This window comes from Blastomyces gilchristii (genome assembly GCF_000003855.2).
Source record: "Blastomyces gilchristii SLH14081 genomic scaffold supercont1.54, whole genome shotgun sequence".
Classification (NCBI taxonomy): domain Eukaryota; kingdom Fungi; phylum Ascomycota; class Eurotiomycetes; order Onygenales; family Ajellomycetaceae; genus Blastomyces; species Blastomyces gilchristii.
In genome coordinates, this window is record NW_003101629.1 from 90,081 (window position 1) to 105,789 (window position 15,709).

At 29.5% G+C, this 15,709-nt stretch overlaps 1 protein-coding gene across 1 annotated transcript; it reads right to left on the minus strand.

Annotated features, from left to right (window-relative positions):
* Nucleotides 1-3,206: 3,206 nt before the first annotated feature.
* On the minus strand, nt 3,207-3,413 carry BDBG_18079 (uncharacterized protein; the record flags this gene model as incomplete). Its single annotated transcript, XM_031725664.1, has 1 exon — nt 3,207-3,413. A coding segment is annotated over one exon (207 nt), but the record flags the coding sequence as incomplete, so codon positions are not given.
* Between the last annotated feature and the right edge of the window lie 12,296 nt (nt 3,414-15,709).

The following is a 15,709-nucleotide window of genomic DNA, read 5'->3' on the forward strand; positions in this document are numbered from 1 at the left end:
AGAATTCTTGTTTAGATAAGTGAAATGAAAGCTGACAGAAGTAAAAGAAGAGTATATATTATTCAAGATTTGAAATACAACTCAAGTGAAAATCTTGTTTAATTAAATGTAAAAAGCAAATATTCTCATCTATAATACAGCTGAAACTAGAACATGGCTATTTCAAATCTTATATACAAAGATTTGATGATAGATTTGATTCAATAGAATGCTCATTCTGCAGTGCAAAGAAGAATCCTGAGTATATTATAATGCACTGTGTATTATATAATAGTCTCAGAGTCAGATTGAAAGAGAAGTATAATTTAAATCAATTAAATATAAGATTCTTATTCTCAACTGAGATAGGAATTAAATACTTAATAGACTTTCTATCAGAAACTCAAGCAGCTATAAGAAAATGACTAAATTCAGAAATATCTGAATATGAAGAGGAGGAAATCAATCAGATATAGTCTGTTAAAACAGCTATATACTATCTTTTAATAATTTGTTTTATTATAGTCTCATTTTACTTTACTTTTTTCTTTCTATTCTTTCTATCTATCTATTTAATATGTCTATCTTTAAGACTGTGTTCTCTTTTCTTTTGTCATAATATTATCAAATAATTTCAAAGTATCAGAAGATGTTAAAATACTGCAATTTGTAAACAGTTTTTGTATTCTGGCCTGAAATCTTCTGATTTTGTATATCTGAAATTGGTAAATGTATAATAGTTGACTTTAGAGATATAGGAAAAACTCTGAGAACTAAAAGTTCTCAGGTAGATATCATAGTCTCTGACTGCGTACATCTATAATTGAAGAATAATAGTAATAATCATTATATGACTCTGATAATAGCTACTCTTCTTTTAGTCTTCTGAGTAGAGAGCAGTCTTCTTTGAATCTGATTCACTGCTTACATCTTTCTTTCTTATATCTCATCTGTTCACATACATAACATTTACCTGAGTATGAAGTTTTCCTTTAATAAGCAGAGCAGTATCAATCAGATGCTCTTCTACTCATCACTTCTTCATACACTATCTTTTGAGATGTTTTAGAACCACACTGACATGATAACTATGAATCACTTTGTAGATTGAATTATCACACTTTGAAGAAGCCTGTGCTTCTCACTAGTTTTTAAACATACTATCAGATGTGATTCAAAGGTTGCTTGAGTCAGCATATAATTACAGGCATACACCGGCTTCTTATATATGTTATCTATATTAATTAGTGGCCGCTAGGGCCTCTTTACATTCGTAAGCGTGTTTGGAAGCGGCCGCGTTATTATCCGGCGGTCGTACGTTCTTCCGAACCACACAGATTTGAAACATTGTTAATATAATTTGTATCTCTTCTAAACAATAACAATGATTTTATAATATTCAATAAATAAATAAATCAGTCACATCACTGAATATAATATGAAATACTAGAATATAATAAAGTTTAATATATAAGATAACTGTTCAGACTCTTTAATTGTATCAGATAATTAATTATTAAATGTAATACTCTGATCAGAAAAAGATTCAGATATTAAAACTTTCTAATATAAAGTAAACTCAGTTGAAATATATCATTAATTTACTGTTTCAGTTTTATAAGATAATAAAGACAGTCTCAATTACTTATATATTAATACTGCAGTCAGTCTGATAAGTGTATAACACTTTATTTACTCATCTTAAGAAGTAGTTAAATCACTTAAAAAGAAATTCAGTCTGAGATAGTACTATAGTGCAGGCTATTATTACTGTAAGAAATAAACTGATATATTACTACAGTAAAACTGAACAATCTTTTACAGAGTACTATACTATAGCAGCTTTACTAGATCTCTCTCATTGAGTTAATATCTACACTTCTCAAGATTGAACAGAGAAGAAATGAGACTTGTATATTAAATTAATCTAAGACTACTATAATATTAACTATCAGAGATTTAAATAAGTAGATGTTAGAAATGTGAATTATTATTATTATTATTATTATTATTCTTTCATTATACTTATATACAAGCGGAGCTTATAATGAGTTCTTACATGATGTTAAATACAGGTTAAGTGTTAATTATACAGAAGAAAATTGTAAGAATAAGTACTCACAGGCAATTATTCAGGTGTTTGCAGCTTGGCATGATATGTACTGTTAACTACTAGAAGTATTCGCAGTAGAAAGATAAATTGTAGAGATTAAATGTATAATAGTATTCAAGCTGAGTTGTGAATAGTATTCATGAACTTCAGTCTATATAGTTGTATATAGTCAAGAGCTGCTAACTCTATTGATTACATGAGAGATAGAAATAGAGATAAAGAATCTGTGAGAAGTGAGATTTCTTACATATTCTCTTCTCTCTAAGGCTTCATCTGTGAAGCCTTTCACTGAGTGACTTTATAGAATCAGCTCAGTACTGCAGTGATACTCACTAAAAACCCTTCATATCTATAAAAACCTCAGTGAGGAAAAATCTCTTGTTATTATAAAGAGAAAAGAGTCTGTCACTCAGTTTCTTATTCTGTAAGATTCTTTGTGATCTGCAGATTCTTCTCTGACTATCATACAGATTCATTTCACATCTTTCATACAGAAGAGTTCTGATTAACTCTCAACTATTTTCACAAGATTCTTGTGTGATTATTATACAGATTCATCTCACAGATGAATCACTCTCTGTGAGATCATCTCTATCAAAGAGAAGTATTCATAAGTTAATCTTTCACTCATTCTCATAAATCATCATTCTTTGACACTGTAGAATTGTGAGGAATTTTTCATTCTTTCATCAACTCTGTAGAATTATAGAATCAAGATATTTACAGTCTATAATCACTCTTTATAGTCATATAGAAAGATTCAGATCTGTAATTCATAATCACTCTTTATTTACTAGAGTGATCTGACTGTTTTGTAAGATCACTTATAGTGTAAATAAATCTCTTTAAAGTAGTATAAATATCTCAGATCTGTTTATAAAATCTCATCTTCTTTTTTCTTTTTCTGTAACAGCTCTTATTCTCATAAACTGTGAGTATCTTCATTTATTCATAAAGTATTTTCACTCAGATGATAGAGAGAGAGTGTTTCTAACAATATCTATATATGATTCAAGAACTTCTCAAGAATAAAAATTTTTTCAATTTCAATATCTTCATGAATAATATCTAACTACTGCTGAGCTTCTTACAGATATCTCTGTGACTTCTCTGATTACTTTTTACTAGCTGATGAAGCAGAGGCATCACTGCTCATGACAGTGTCTTTATCTCTCTCAGCTCTGCTATTACATCTGATCTTTGAGTCAGCAGCCAACTCTGTGTCTTCTTCAGACCAGTTTCTGACTTCAAGCAGTGCAGTCTTATTCTTTACTGTAAGTCTCTCTATAAGTGATTTCTTACAGATTCTAGCTGACAGTTTCTATAAAGCTTTCAGTGCTGTCAGTGCTCTCTGCAGCTCTGCAGACCTATAATCATCTTCTCTCTGTCTGTACAATCTCTGATCAGGCATATGCAAATATGCCTAGGTTTTCTATCAATGATTCTCGCGTCATGATGTATTTCTGCAATTCCATTGTTAATGAGAGATGAGTTCTCAGATACTCATAAAATTCAGGTAATCAAGATAATGTGAATATCATGAATTTATGATAAGAGTTAATCTGAGCAGATGAGCTCTCTCTTCATATCTCAATTATTTTCAGGCTGAATACTTCAGTATAACTGAGAAAGCAGACATAGCTTTGTAAGAGATATTTAGTTATACATGTAGATGATCAGTTCTCAAGACTCTGCTGCAACTGTACATATTCTGATATTCAGTTTCTCTAAAGTCTGTGCATTTCTGATAATCTTCATATCAAATATAATAATTATCTGTATTACAGACATGATGCTCTCTGCTTCTTTAAAGAAGAAAATTGATAGTTATGAGAAGATTGAGTGTTACAGATATTAAGAATGTGAGTATAAGTTTTCTTTATTTTTTCTTATTAATCTCTAAATTGTGTTTACAGTTCTGTTTTTATTTTCTTATTTTTTAACTTTAATAAGAATATAATTTCTTCTTTTCTTTGTATACACTGCAGACTGTTCATCTCAGTAGAAACTCATCATCTTATAGACTAGAATTCACAAATAACAGTGTTAATATCTTTATCATAATCAGGTTCTTAGTGAAGATTATATCATTCTAACTTATCAGAATTTACAGTATGAAAGTCATGTCTCATCTTCTACAGATATCTTATCTATCTAGATAATTCTCAAGTGAACTTATCTCTCTTATTAAAATACTCTTATCACTGAATCTTGAATCAGAGCTTATAATCTCACTTCTCTGAGTTAATAATTTCTTTAATCTGATATTTTCTTTCACTCTCTAGTACTTCATGAATAGAGTGATGAGTTACAGAATTCTCTTCTAAGAATTTCTTATATTCACAGAGTAAAGAGATATAAAAAATATTATATATCTATAACTCAGATAACAGTTTTAATCTGTAGAATTATAAACTAACTTTCTTCATAATCTTATAAAACTCTGTCTGTAAGAGATTCAGCTTCTTACTAGATCTCTATATAATAATATTTTCTAGACTCAGTCAGACTCTATCATCTTTCTTAAAACTCTTTATAATATACTTGAAGTTATAGTATCTCTTCTGATACTCTTGAGTCTTTCTCAAGAATTTACAGACTTTCTTCTGAATATTCTGAATTCTCTCAGCCTGTTTATAAGCATCACTACACTCTATAGTATACTCTCATGAGTTTATCAAGATTATTCACAGATGAGTCTCAATGAGTATCTCAAAGAGAGTTTTATCTGTACTGATATATTTTAAGTTGTTATATATAAACTCTGTAAGTGATAATCAATACACTCAGTAATTCTGATTATAATTGATAAAGTATTACAGATACTGTTTTAATATACTTATCAGATATTCTATCTGATTATCTATCTGTTGATAAAAAGTCATACTTAGATCTTATGAGATCTTCAGTATAGTTATCAGATCAGATCAGAACTTCTCTGTGAAGATTAATCTTCTATCTGAGATAATGTTTACAGATAACTCATACAACTGAATTACATTACAGACAAAGATATAAGTTAAATTCTTTAACTTTAAGTTCTTGTAAGTGAGTATAAAGTGTATTATCTTGATAAAGTAATCTACTATCATCAGTACACTGTCAAAGCAGACATCATATATCTTCTTACTTTCAGAGAGACTTATAACAATATTTATTTCTAGCTGTTTTCAAGATTTCTACAGAATGAATAGAGAAGTAAGTTCTTTATATAATCTGAACTGCACTATCTACAAACTCTGATAAATAGTATAAGAATTTACTATCTTCTTTACAAGTTCTTATATCTTCAGTCAGAAGTATTTTCTTATAAGCAACTCATAAGTTCTAGTATCTGTAAAATGACCTGCTAGAGAAGAGTTATAATATCTTTTAATAAGTTCTATATATAGAAACTCATTTATAAATATATAAATTCAGCTCTCTCTTCATAAGAGATTATTTAAGTCTCTTTAATTCTTTATTTCTGCAGAATTAATCTCTGCTGTGAGCAGTTTCTGAATATACTGAGTATATTCATTCTTCAGTTATAGTTCAGATAATCTGAACAGAAGATCTTATAAAGACTTATACTTTATTTCTTCTTATATCAGATCTTCTACAGTACTTCTCAAAGCTTACAAACTCTTCAGATTATAGATACTCTCTTCAAGAATTCTTACAGAGATTCTCAGAGTGTTGACTCTTAGTATTATAGAGAGTAGTTATACAGACTTCTTTTCTCTCTCTCTTCTCTTCTCTTATAAGAAGTTAAGAGACTCTTCAGTTAATCACTTCATAACACTCAGTCTGAGTATTGTGTAAAGCTTTTCTGTCTTCTCTAGTCTCTCTATGTCTGTCACTCTGATATTCTTGACATAGTCAGATCTGTGAGAGAGTCTGTTTACTAAGTTCTTAGTTCTCTTAATATACTCTATCTTGAATCAGAACTTACTCAGTCTCTGAGCTCAGTGAATTTACTGCTGTGAGAGTTTCTTGATTAAAGTAAATTATTATAAGCTGTTATAATCAGTTCTAACAGTAATCACTGTTATAAGACTCTCAAAGTAGTGATATCAGTGATAAAAGAATTTCACTATTATAAGAAGCTTCTAATTATAAATATCATAGTTGATCTTCATAGATTACATTTTTTATAAGAAAAAGATCACTGAAACTCAGTTCTTATTTAACTGTAGTTATAAGACTATTTCTGAAATTGTAAAGAAAAAGACATCTGTCTTTAATCTGATTAAGAATAAGAGATTAAAGTGAAACAGTATCACTGTATCTATGAATATCTATTTCAATCTTACAAAGATCTTATAAGCTTCTGAGATAAGAAAGTTCTTACAGCTCTTTCTTCTTAATAATCTTTTCATTCATTATTTATGAAATAACTTCTTCTTATTTTCACTCTTCAGCATATCTGTAAGAGTTAAGAAGATTCTTATAAATACAAAGATAAATTATCTATAGAAATTCACAAAGCTCAGAAAGATCTGAATCTCATGAATACTAGTTAACTTCAACTATAATAGAATAGTCTCAATCTGCAAAGATTTTATCTGAATATCATCTGCAGTGATTATATATTCTAGGAAATTAATTCAACAGATACTGAAGTTATACTTTATAAGCTTAATATACAGTTCTGTCTTATCTAAGATCTTCAACACACTTCACACATACTCAGTGTGTTTTTTCTTCTTTATAAAGTACATTATCACATCATTCAGATATATTATTATAAAGATATTCAGATATACATGAAGTATTTTATTAATAAAAGACTGAAATACTGTAAGAATATTAGTCAAATCAAAAGATATCACTAGATATTTAAATAATCTCAGTGCAGTTCTAAAGACAGTCTTTTATTCATTCTCAGACTGTATTCACAGCTGTGTATATATATTAATTATATTTAGTTATATGAATATAACAGCTTCTGTAAGATAATTGATCATATTCTCAATCAGAGACAGAGAATAACAACTCTTTGTAGTCTTGAAGTTCAGATTATAATAGTTTACACATAATCTGACATCTTTATTCTTCTTCTTTATAAATATCACAGAGACTTCTACAGAGATCTGTGAAGATCAGATAAAGTCATTCTTCAGATTCTTCTTTATATAAGCTTATAAGATCTCTGTCTCATAATGAAAGAGCTTATAAATTGATTCTCAGAAGAGTTTCTACTCTTCTATTAAATCTATTATCAGATTCTTCTTACAGTAAGATGAAAGCTCAGCTGTCTTTACTGAGCTGAATATCTCTGTGAGATCTCAGTATTTCTCTAATATTTAAAGCTCAGTTTTCATAACTGTGAAGTTCTCAGACATTTGTGAAGTTATTATATAGATAAGCTTATCTTCTCTAATTAACTCTACAGTATTAACTGATTCTATCTTTATAAGTAAGTCTATTAACACTGATTGAAAGTATAAACCTGACTTACAGACAGCTATGTGTGAATTATGTCTTTAAAATTATATAAGTTTTAAGTATATATTATCTGTGATATCTGTGATAATTACAGTTTTCACAAATCTTCTTCAGATTCTGAAGAGATTTTATAATTCAAAGATAACTCTTACAAGTCTCTCAGCTCTCAGGTCTGAGTTCTTATATTCTGCTTATTATAAGAGCAGATTCTCAGTTTTCATCACTTAGCTCATTTACTCTGTAAGCTTTAAAGACACTACAGTGATCTGAGATTCTGAGTTCATCAATACTTTTTATACTTATGAGACAGCAGTACTGCAGCACAGTCTCTTCTTATAAGTATATATTTTCATTGAAGAAGTAATAGATTCAGATGTCAGCTTTAAGACTCTTAAAAAGACTATTACTGACTCTGTTCATAACTTCTTAAATTTCTATTTTAATTTGTCTGAACAGTTTGCATGAAGATGTTCTGATTTAAAACAGATAAAGTAGAGACTCTTTTTCTTAATCTCTCTATTATATACTCTGTTCACAGAAGCTTATGAAGCTCTTTCTCTCTACTCAGTAGTCAGACATGAATCTCTCTATATCTTATCATCTTTTCTCAGTAAATCTATTCTCTATTATTCTGATTCTCACAGAGCTGATCAGTTATCTACTCTCTATAAGTCTGTAACTCTCACAGTGATCTGTAAGCAGTGAATAAGAGTTATTAGTTTCTTCAGAGTCAAGAACTTAGAGTCTTACTCAATGAGCTTATTCTACATATCTTTACTCAGTCTCTTTATAAATATCATTTTTCAGGTCTTATTTCAGAGCTCTGTTTTCACAGATCTCAATTCATATTATAATTTCATAAAGTACTGTGAGTAGTCTTTATCAGATTTCTCACCTCTTTTTCTAATATTGATAATCACAGCTTAGGTATTCTCTATTCAGCTTATAGAGTTTCTTAACTTATTCTCTAAATAGATCTTGAGAACAGATCAGTGAGATCTCTTATAATCATTCTCTAGATAATTCAGCCAGTTCTTGACTTCAGTGTAGTAGAGATCTGTTATTATATAGATAACAGCTTCTTCATCTTTTATATCAGATAGCTGAGCTTGTGAGTCAATTTCAAATATAAACTTGTAAAAGCTTTTATAGATTGTGATTCAATAGTTTATCTTAAGTAATCACAGCTTAAGAAAGTTTCTTTTCAGTTCACAGATATCTCTGAAGATTATATCTAAAGACTCAGTTTAAGAGTGTTTACAGATAGTAAGCATTTCTTATAGAAAAATAGCTTGATTCTGTAGAAGATGCTCAAGAATGTTCTTCACTGAGATTAATTTATTTATAAGTTCAGAGGATTTCTCTGTCACAGATGTAGAGAATAATATCTTATAAGTGATTGATAAGTTCTCTGAGACTTCTTTTACAGAGATTACTCATGATTTGAGTGACTGCTTCTAAGTGTCTGCAGTAGAGTTCACAGAGATTGAAGTATATAAGTTTCTAGTTCTTTCAGTTATAATAGACAGTTGCTGACTGACTGAGCTTAAAATATAAGAATAAGTGCTCATAGATGATTATTCAGATGTTTGCAGCTTAGCATGATATGTACTGTTAACTACTAGAGATATTTATAATAGAAAGATAAATTGTAGAGATTAAATGTATAATAGTATTCAAGCTGAGTTATGAATAGTATTCACAAACTTCAGTCTATATAGTTGTGTGTAGCCAAGAGCCGCTAACTCTATTGATTACGCGAGAGATAGAAATAGAGGTAAAGAATCCGCGAGGAGCGGGATTTCTTACAAAAATACACATGTTGAGATTATATCAAGATAATAAAAACATAGAAAAATATAAAGAAGTGATAATTAAATACATATGATAATAACTTCTCAGCTCAGAAATATAGAGCAATTTATTAAAGTGATTTATACATCTCTGTATTTATTAAAAATCTGAGGTGCTTGAGTTCTGAATTTAATGTATTCTCTGCGGGTTTCGAACTCACATGTCTTGATTTCCCACATCAAGACGCTATCAGGTGACTGTATTAACCATTCAGCCACTGAAGCATTAGAGATGTGAAGACAGTGAAATACAATTCTCTAGTAAGTAATGATCTTTGATAATACTTTATATTATATAGAACTATAATACTACCTTTGAAACAGAACTTATATACATTAATTACAACTGAAAATCAGATAAAACTATATACTTGTAAAACTGAATTTAACTGCTATCTTCAAGATAATCTGATGAATTTATATATCAAATCAATTCTAGAGTTATAAAAAATTATTAAGAGTACATATTTAACTATTACACTGATAATATGTAATATTCTGATAATTTCATTAATAGAGATGAGAATGAAGTGAAAGTTTAACTCAAGCTAAGATATTTATTACTATTACTGAGAACAATTATAAGAAGAAATAATTAAGAAACTCATGATTATAAAATATAGAATTATCAGACAGTTTAATATCTCTGATTACAGTATATCAGAGAAGTGTAGTTTTCATAAGAAAGTGAAGAATAAACTTATATAAGAATGTATTTAGTTATTTTATAAGTATTATCAATAATTAGTATCAAATTCTGATTATATAAGTAATCACTGAATAAACTGAATAAGACTGAATTTAATCTTCAGTCTCAGTCTTATTCTGATTTTGAAAGAATAATTATCTTTCAAAGTTTATTCTGAGAAATTACTTTCATTTCACTGTTCTTAAATTAAATCTAATCATTTTTCACATCATTTCTCTCAGAAATGGTTCATTTTCAGATTTTTTTGAGACTTGATTCTGGTAAGACTTACATCAAGAAACGTATAAGATCAGATTAAATAAAATCAAATGTGAAATTCATAATCTCAGCGGTCAGTTTAATCACATCATAGTCTTCTCACAGAGAGAAGATAAAGAAACTGCAGAATTCTGCAGACTTAACTCAGCAGTATTCTGAGGAGAGCTTAGATATATTATAGAAGAGAAACTACAGATTAAACTCTTCTAAGCTACTATCTCTGAAATAAAGCTCTCTCTGAGATTCTCTCTGAATGATCACATAGAGTAATACATTACTGTGTTTATTGAGAGAGAAAACAGCATTATAACAGCAGTGAGAAGAGTAAGGAAAGAATCAGACACTGTTAAATTAACTAGCAGAAGAGATGACATCTTACTGCAAGATACAGCTACTATTACTGTTACTGTAAGAAATGCAGAAGAAGAGAGAGAAGATGCAGTAATGAAATCAGTACTTCTGTAATCTATTAACACTACTGTCTCTGTCTTCAATCTGATATTCTTGACAGTCACTGAGATCACAGCTGTACTCTGAAGATATTTGTTAATCACTAGAAAATGTCAAAATAAGCCTCTTATTAGCTTTCAAGAATAATACTCTCATACACTTATTATTACAGATAAGAGAGAAGGAGAAAAAATATATAATAGAGAAGAGAGAATCTTTTTAAAAAATTCTATCACTACTATTAGTTTTGTCTCTAAAATACATTACTTTAGTAAGAAATTTCACATACAGAATGAGAATATAGTAAGAGATCTATAAGTCACTTATTAACTATATTTTTCACATTTTAAATTGATATATAAGAAATTCACTTAGAATATATTTAATTAGAATAGAGATAAGAAAAAGAAGATTTACATAGTTAGCAGAGAAATTCATCTATTTCTTTATATTATATAGAGTACACACACTGTCAAATCAGTTAATAATCATTATTATATAACAAAGATAATTTCTAATCTGATAATCTTAAGAGTATTAGAACTATACTCTTAAAGAGAATAGTATTATCACATTTTATAACAGGCTGCGCCTGATCAATTATATAGACTATTTCATTACACTTCATAGATTCCGCTGAAAGCTCTGATACTCAGTCATTGATTCTCAGCTGAAAAACTCATGAAATTTCTGTTCTTCTGCTCTGAAGCTTCACTATGTACATGTATAAATATTCACTCTGATCACTGATTCTCACACTTTCTCTTTCTTTTCTTCTCTAATATTTTTCACTTTGTGATATAAGATCTATAAATATTATATCAATCTATTCAGCATAGACCTCTTACACTTAAAAAATGTTCATCATCTTCTTATTAGAAATGATTACTTATTGAGATATTCAAACACATAACAACACATAGAAAATAGAGAAATAAATAAACAGTTAAGTGAATATTTAGTTCTCAGATAGAAGCTTGCTTATCAGTCACTCTGACTCTGTAACAAGATCTTACAAAGAGAATAAGATCTTATAAATAGAATATCAGTGAAGAATCTGAGAGTTCTAACACAGATATATAAGATATTCATACAATTACACACATTTGATGAACAATACAGCTATATCTATTAATAATATAAGAGAACTCTTAAACATAAGTATAGATGCAGTATCACAGTGACTCCGAGTAATGTTGAAATTACAACAGTAACAGATAGCTGATATGCATGTAACTTAACAACATTAATATGAAGAGATTTAATAATTGTTTTAATAAGAAATCTCTGCATAGATAATTTCAACACTGATAGAATTGAATATGAATATAATATAAATACTGAAGAAATGCTTAGATACTCTTATATATTTCAATACTTCTAATCTCACTCTCTACTCATTATGAAGATTGTAAATGCTTATGAAACTAAGTGTAGATGAAGATGTTATCAGTTCACTAATTAATCAAGATTAATATATCAATGAATAATTGAAGAATTATATGAAACAGAAGTTTCATTCATGAATAAAAGCATGTAAACCAGTGTTACAAACATCTGATAATATTATTAAATATCTTGATATTCTGTTTCAAGACACTGTTATACAACAGAAAGTATTAGATTAATTACAGAGTGTCTGACAGAGAAACACTTCTCTTATAAGTCAGCGTGGCTCAGTTGATAAGACTGGTAATCAAGGCCGCATACATTAGAGATGCGTGGGTTCGAATCCCATCACTGACATCTATTACTTCTTACTCATGAAAGCTCTCATGTAATAGAGGCTGAGTCTAATTAGTAATACTTGATGCGGGGTAGAACTCTCTACTGCAAGCCAAGTCACTAGTTAAGTGAGATTCTGCGAACACTTATCAGAGCCGGTATGAGATGTCAATGTTTCACTCTTCTACTATGCATCTGTCAAGGTTCTAATGATATAGAGTCAAGTCTAATGTAGTGATTATACACTAACCGTGTCATACTTACTCACTCTCTCTAGTGAGTGTGTCACAGTATACAGAAAATCACACTGTATAGAAAATATTTTGAATATCTTCATTCTTCATCTTTAAATAATCATTATTAATTATAATCATGTCTAAATCTTCTAATTACACTGAGAAGCAGTTACAAAGAGCTGTTGACATGTACAAAAGCAATTTAAAATTAAAAATCACATCTCTGTCATGAGAATTTAAAGTCTCATATATCACCTTGTATGAGAGAATTAATGAGAAGAAATCAAGAACTATGAGAATTTCACTGAATCAAGCATTGAATGACAGTCAGAAAGAGATAATTAAGATATGAATTTATCAGTTAAATATTAATTTTTGCTCACTTATCATTGAGCATATCAAAGCTGCTGTGAACTGCATGTTAAGACAGTATCATATAGATTCAGAGACTGCATCTTTCATAGTAAGTAAGATATGAGCATATCAATTCATTAAACATCTGTCAGAATATGAATGAGTCAAGTAAAAGCCTATGAATTCAAAACAAGTGTCTTACAAAAATATAAGCTTCATTATCAACTGATTTAATTGATATGAAGCTGTCTTCAATTAATATTATTTTTTTCACTGTGATATCTACAACTTTAATAAGATTGAATTTCAAGAAGAAGAAGAATATGAATAGTGAGTTATAATCATCTTTAGAGATATAAATTCTGTTATACAGTTATCATACTTTCACAGATTAATAACAGTGATAAAGTGTGTTAGTGCAGATAATATAGTATTGAATTCATTGATTATAATGAAATTAAAGATTTATCTAGAGAATTGATATACACACTCTAACTTATCTGATAACTACATCATCACTACATCTAAGTCTGACATTACAAATGATGAGATTGAATTTGAATGAATCAAGTGATTCAATAAGATGATAAAAAAGTGTTAAATGAGCAGCCATTGACTGCTATTAATGAATAATCATGATGTTCATCTCACAGAAAAAGTCATTCAATACTGTGATCTTTATAAGATTATTCTGTTCAGATTCTTATCTTATATAAGTCATATTCTATAATCTCTTGATGATGTATCTTTTCAGCAGTATAAGTATTATCATACAAAGGCAGTTAATGAGACTGTCTGCTATGAATATAAGCAGTATGATGGCAGATAATTCCTTACTAATCTGAAGAGTATTCAACTGTAAGCATTCAAACCTGACACTGTGAGAGCTGACTTTATCAATCACAGAATGTATTCAGTTAATCATGATATAATTCTCAATTGATTGAGACCTCTTACTATTGATGATGCTCCAGATCTCAACATATACAATGATGATAGTGATATATGCAATCACTTTACTCTGCCATCTGCAGATCAATCATCAACTGTCTTCTTATAATTAACCTCTTCAGAGACAGTTGCAAAACTACATCATCAAATCAATGCAGCAGTCAAGGCCTTAGAAGATGTGAAGAATAGTCTTACAGCTGGTTTGACAAGACAGTTGAACAAGATCTTCAAGAGTAGCATGATTCAGGTGAAATTGAACATGCATTGTGAGAGTGAACTTGCAGATCATTAGTAAAGTAAATAGACATCAGATTGTTAAATCCTTTCACAGGCAGATGCAAGTAGATGAAGTTCTCACTATTAAGAATGCCAATCACAAGATCACAACCTGTAGAGCAGATGAGATGAAAAAGACATTCAATAAGAATCTTCAATTGATTAGAATCAAACCTATAAAATCTATAGTCACTCAATCATAATAAGATAATTCTATAGAATCTCAATGTACAGTAGATTCTACACCTTCTAATGAGTATATAGATAATCTTTATATTATAGATAGATATGATAGTGATTATTAATTAATTTTTGAAGATTACTATATTCAAAATATTTTCCATACAGTGTGGTTTTCCGTATGCTGTGGCGCACTCACTAGAGAGAGTGAGTAAGTATGACATGGTTACTTAAGCAAGTCCCTAACTAGAGCTGTCATCAGAGCCTAGCTTCCTCTTAAATACAGGGAATGATTTTGAAAATTATCTGACTAGCAGGTTCAGATGCATATCTAGGCTCTAGACAGAGCACTCTGATAGGCTAGAGTCTGCAAGCTCACTGTTAAGCCCTTATACTGGCAGAGAGAACTGCAGTTATCAAGTCTATAATTAGTTCCTAACAAGGGGCGAGGCCACGACAGCTGATTGATAGAACTATGAGCATCTAATGAGGCCGAGATCAGCAACTGGAAGCTTGATGTGTACATCACCAAGTGGGCGGTGGCAGCCACTAACTAACACCCCTGGAAATTAGTGGCTGGCCCGAGAGGACGGACGCGGTGATCAGTTAATTATAGAGAGTTAAATGTAATTAGCTTAAGGTGCATTCTGCGGGTGGCTAGTGTCTGTAGTCAAAGCGGATAATTCATCTGCACTGAGTTCCTGCTCATATGAATATTCATGACAATGAATTGACTGATTCAGCTGCAAAAAAGAGTTCAGAATTAAGCAGATTTATTCAAAGAATTGTGTTCTGATCTTTTATAAAGAGAAAGATAAAAGAATCTTGTTTAGATAAGTGAAATGAAAGCTGGCAGAAATAAAAGAAGAGTATATATTATTCAAGATTTGAGACAAAACTCAAGTGAAAATCTTATTTAATTAAATGTAAAAAGAAAATATTCTCATCTATAATACAGCTGAAACTAGAATATGACTATTTTAAATCTTATATACAAAGATTTGCTGATAGATTTAATTCAATAGAATGCTCATTCTGTATTGTAAATAAGAATTCTGAGTATATTATAATATACTGTGCAATATACAATAGTCTCAGAGTCAGATTGAAAGAGAAGTATAATCTAAATCAATTAAATATGAGATTCCACTCTCACCTGAAACAAAACTTAAATACTTAATATACGTTTTATAAG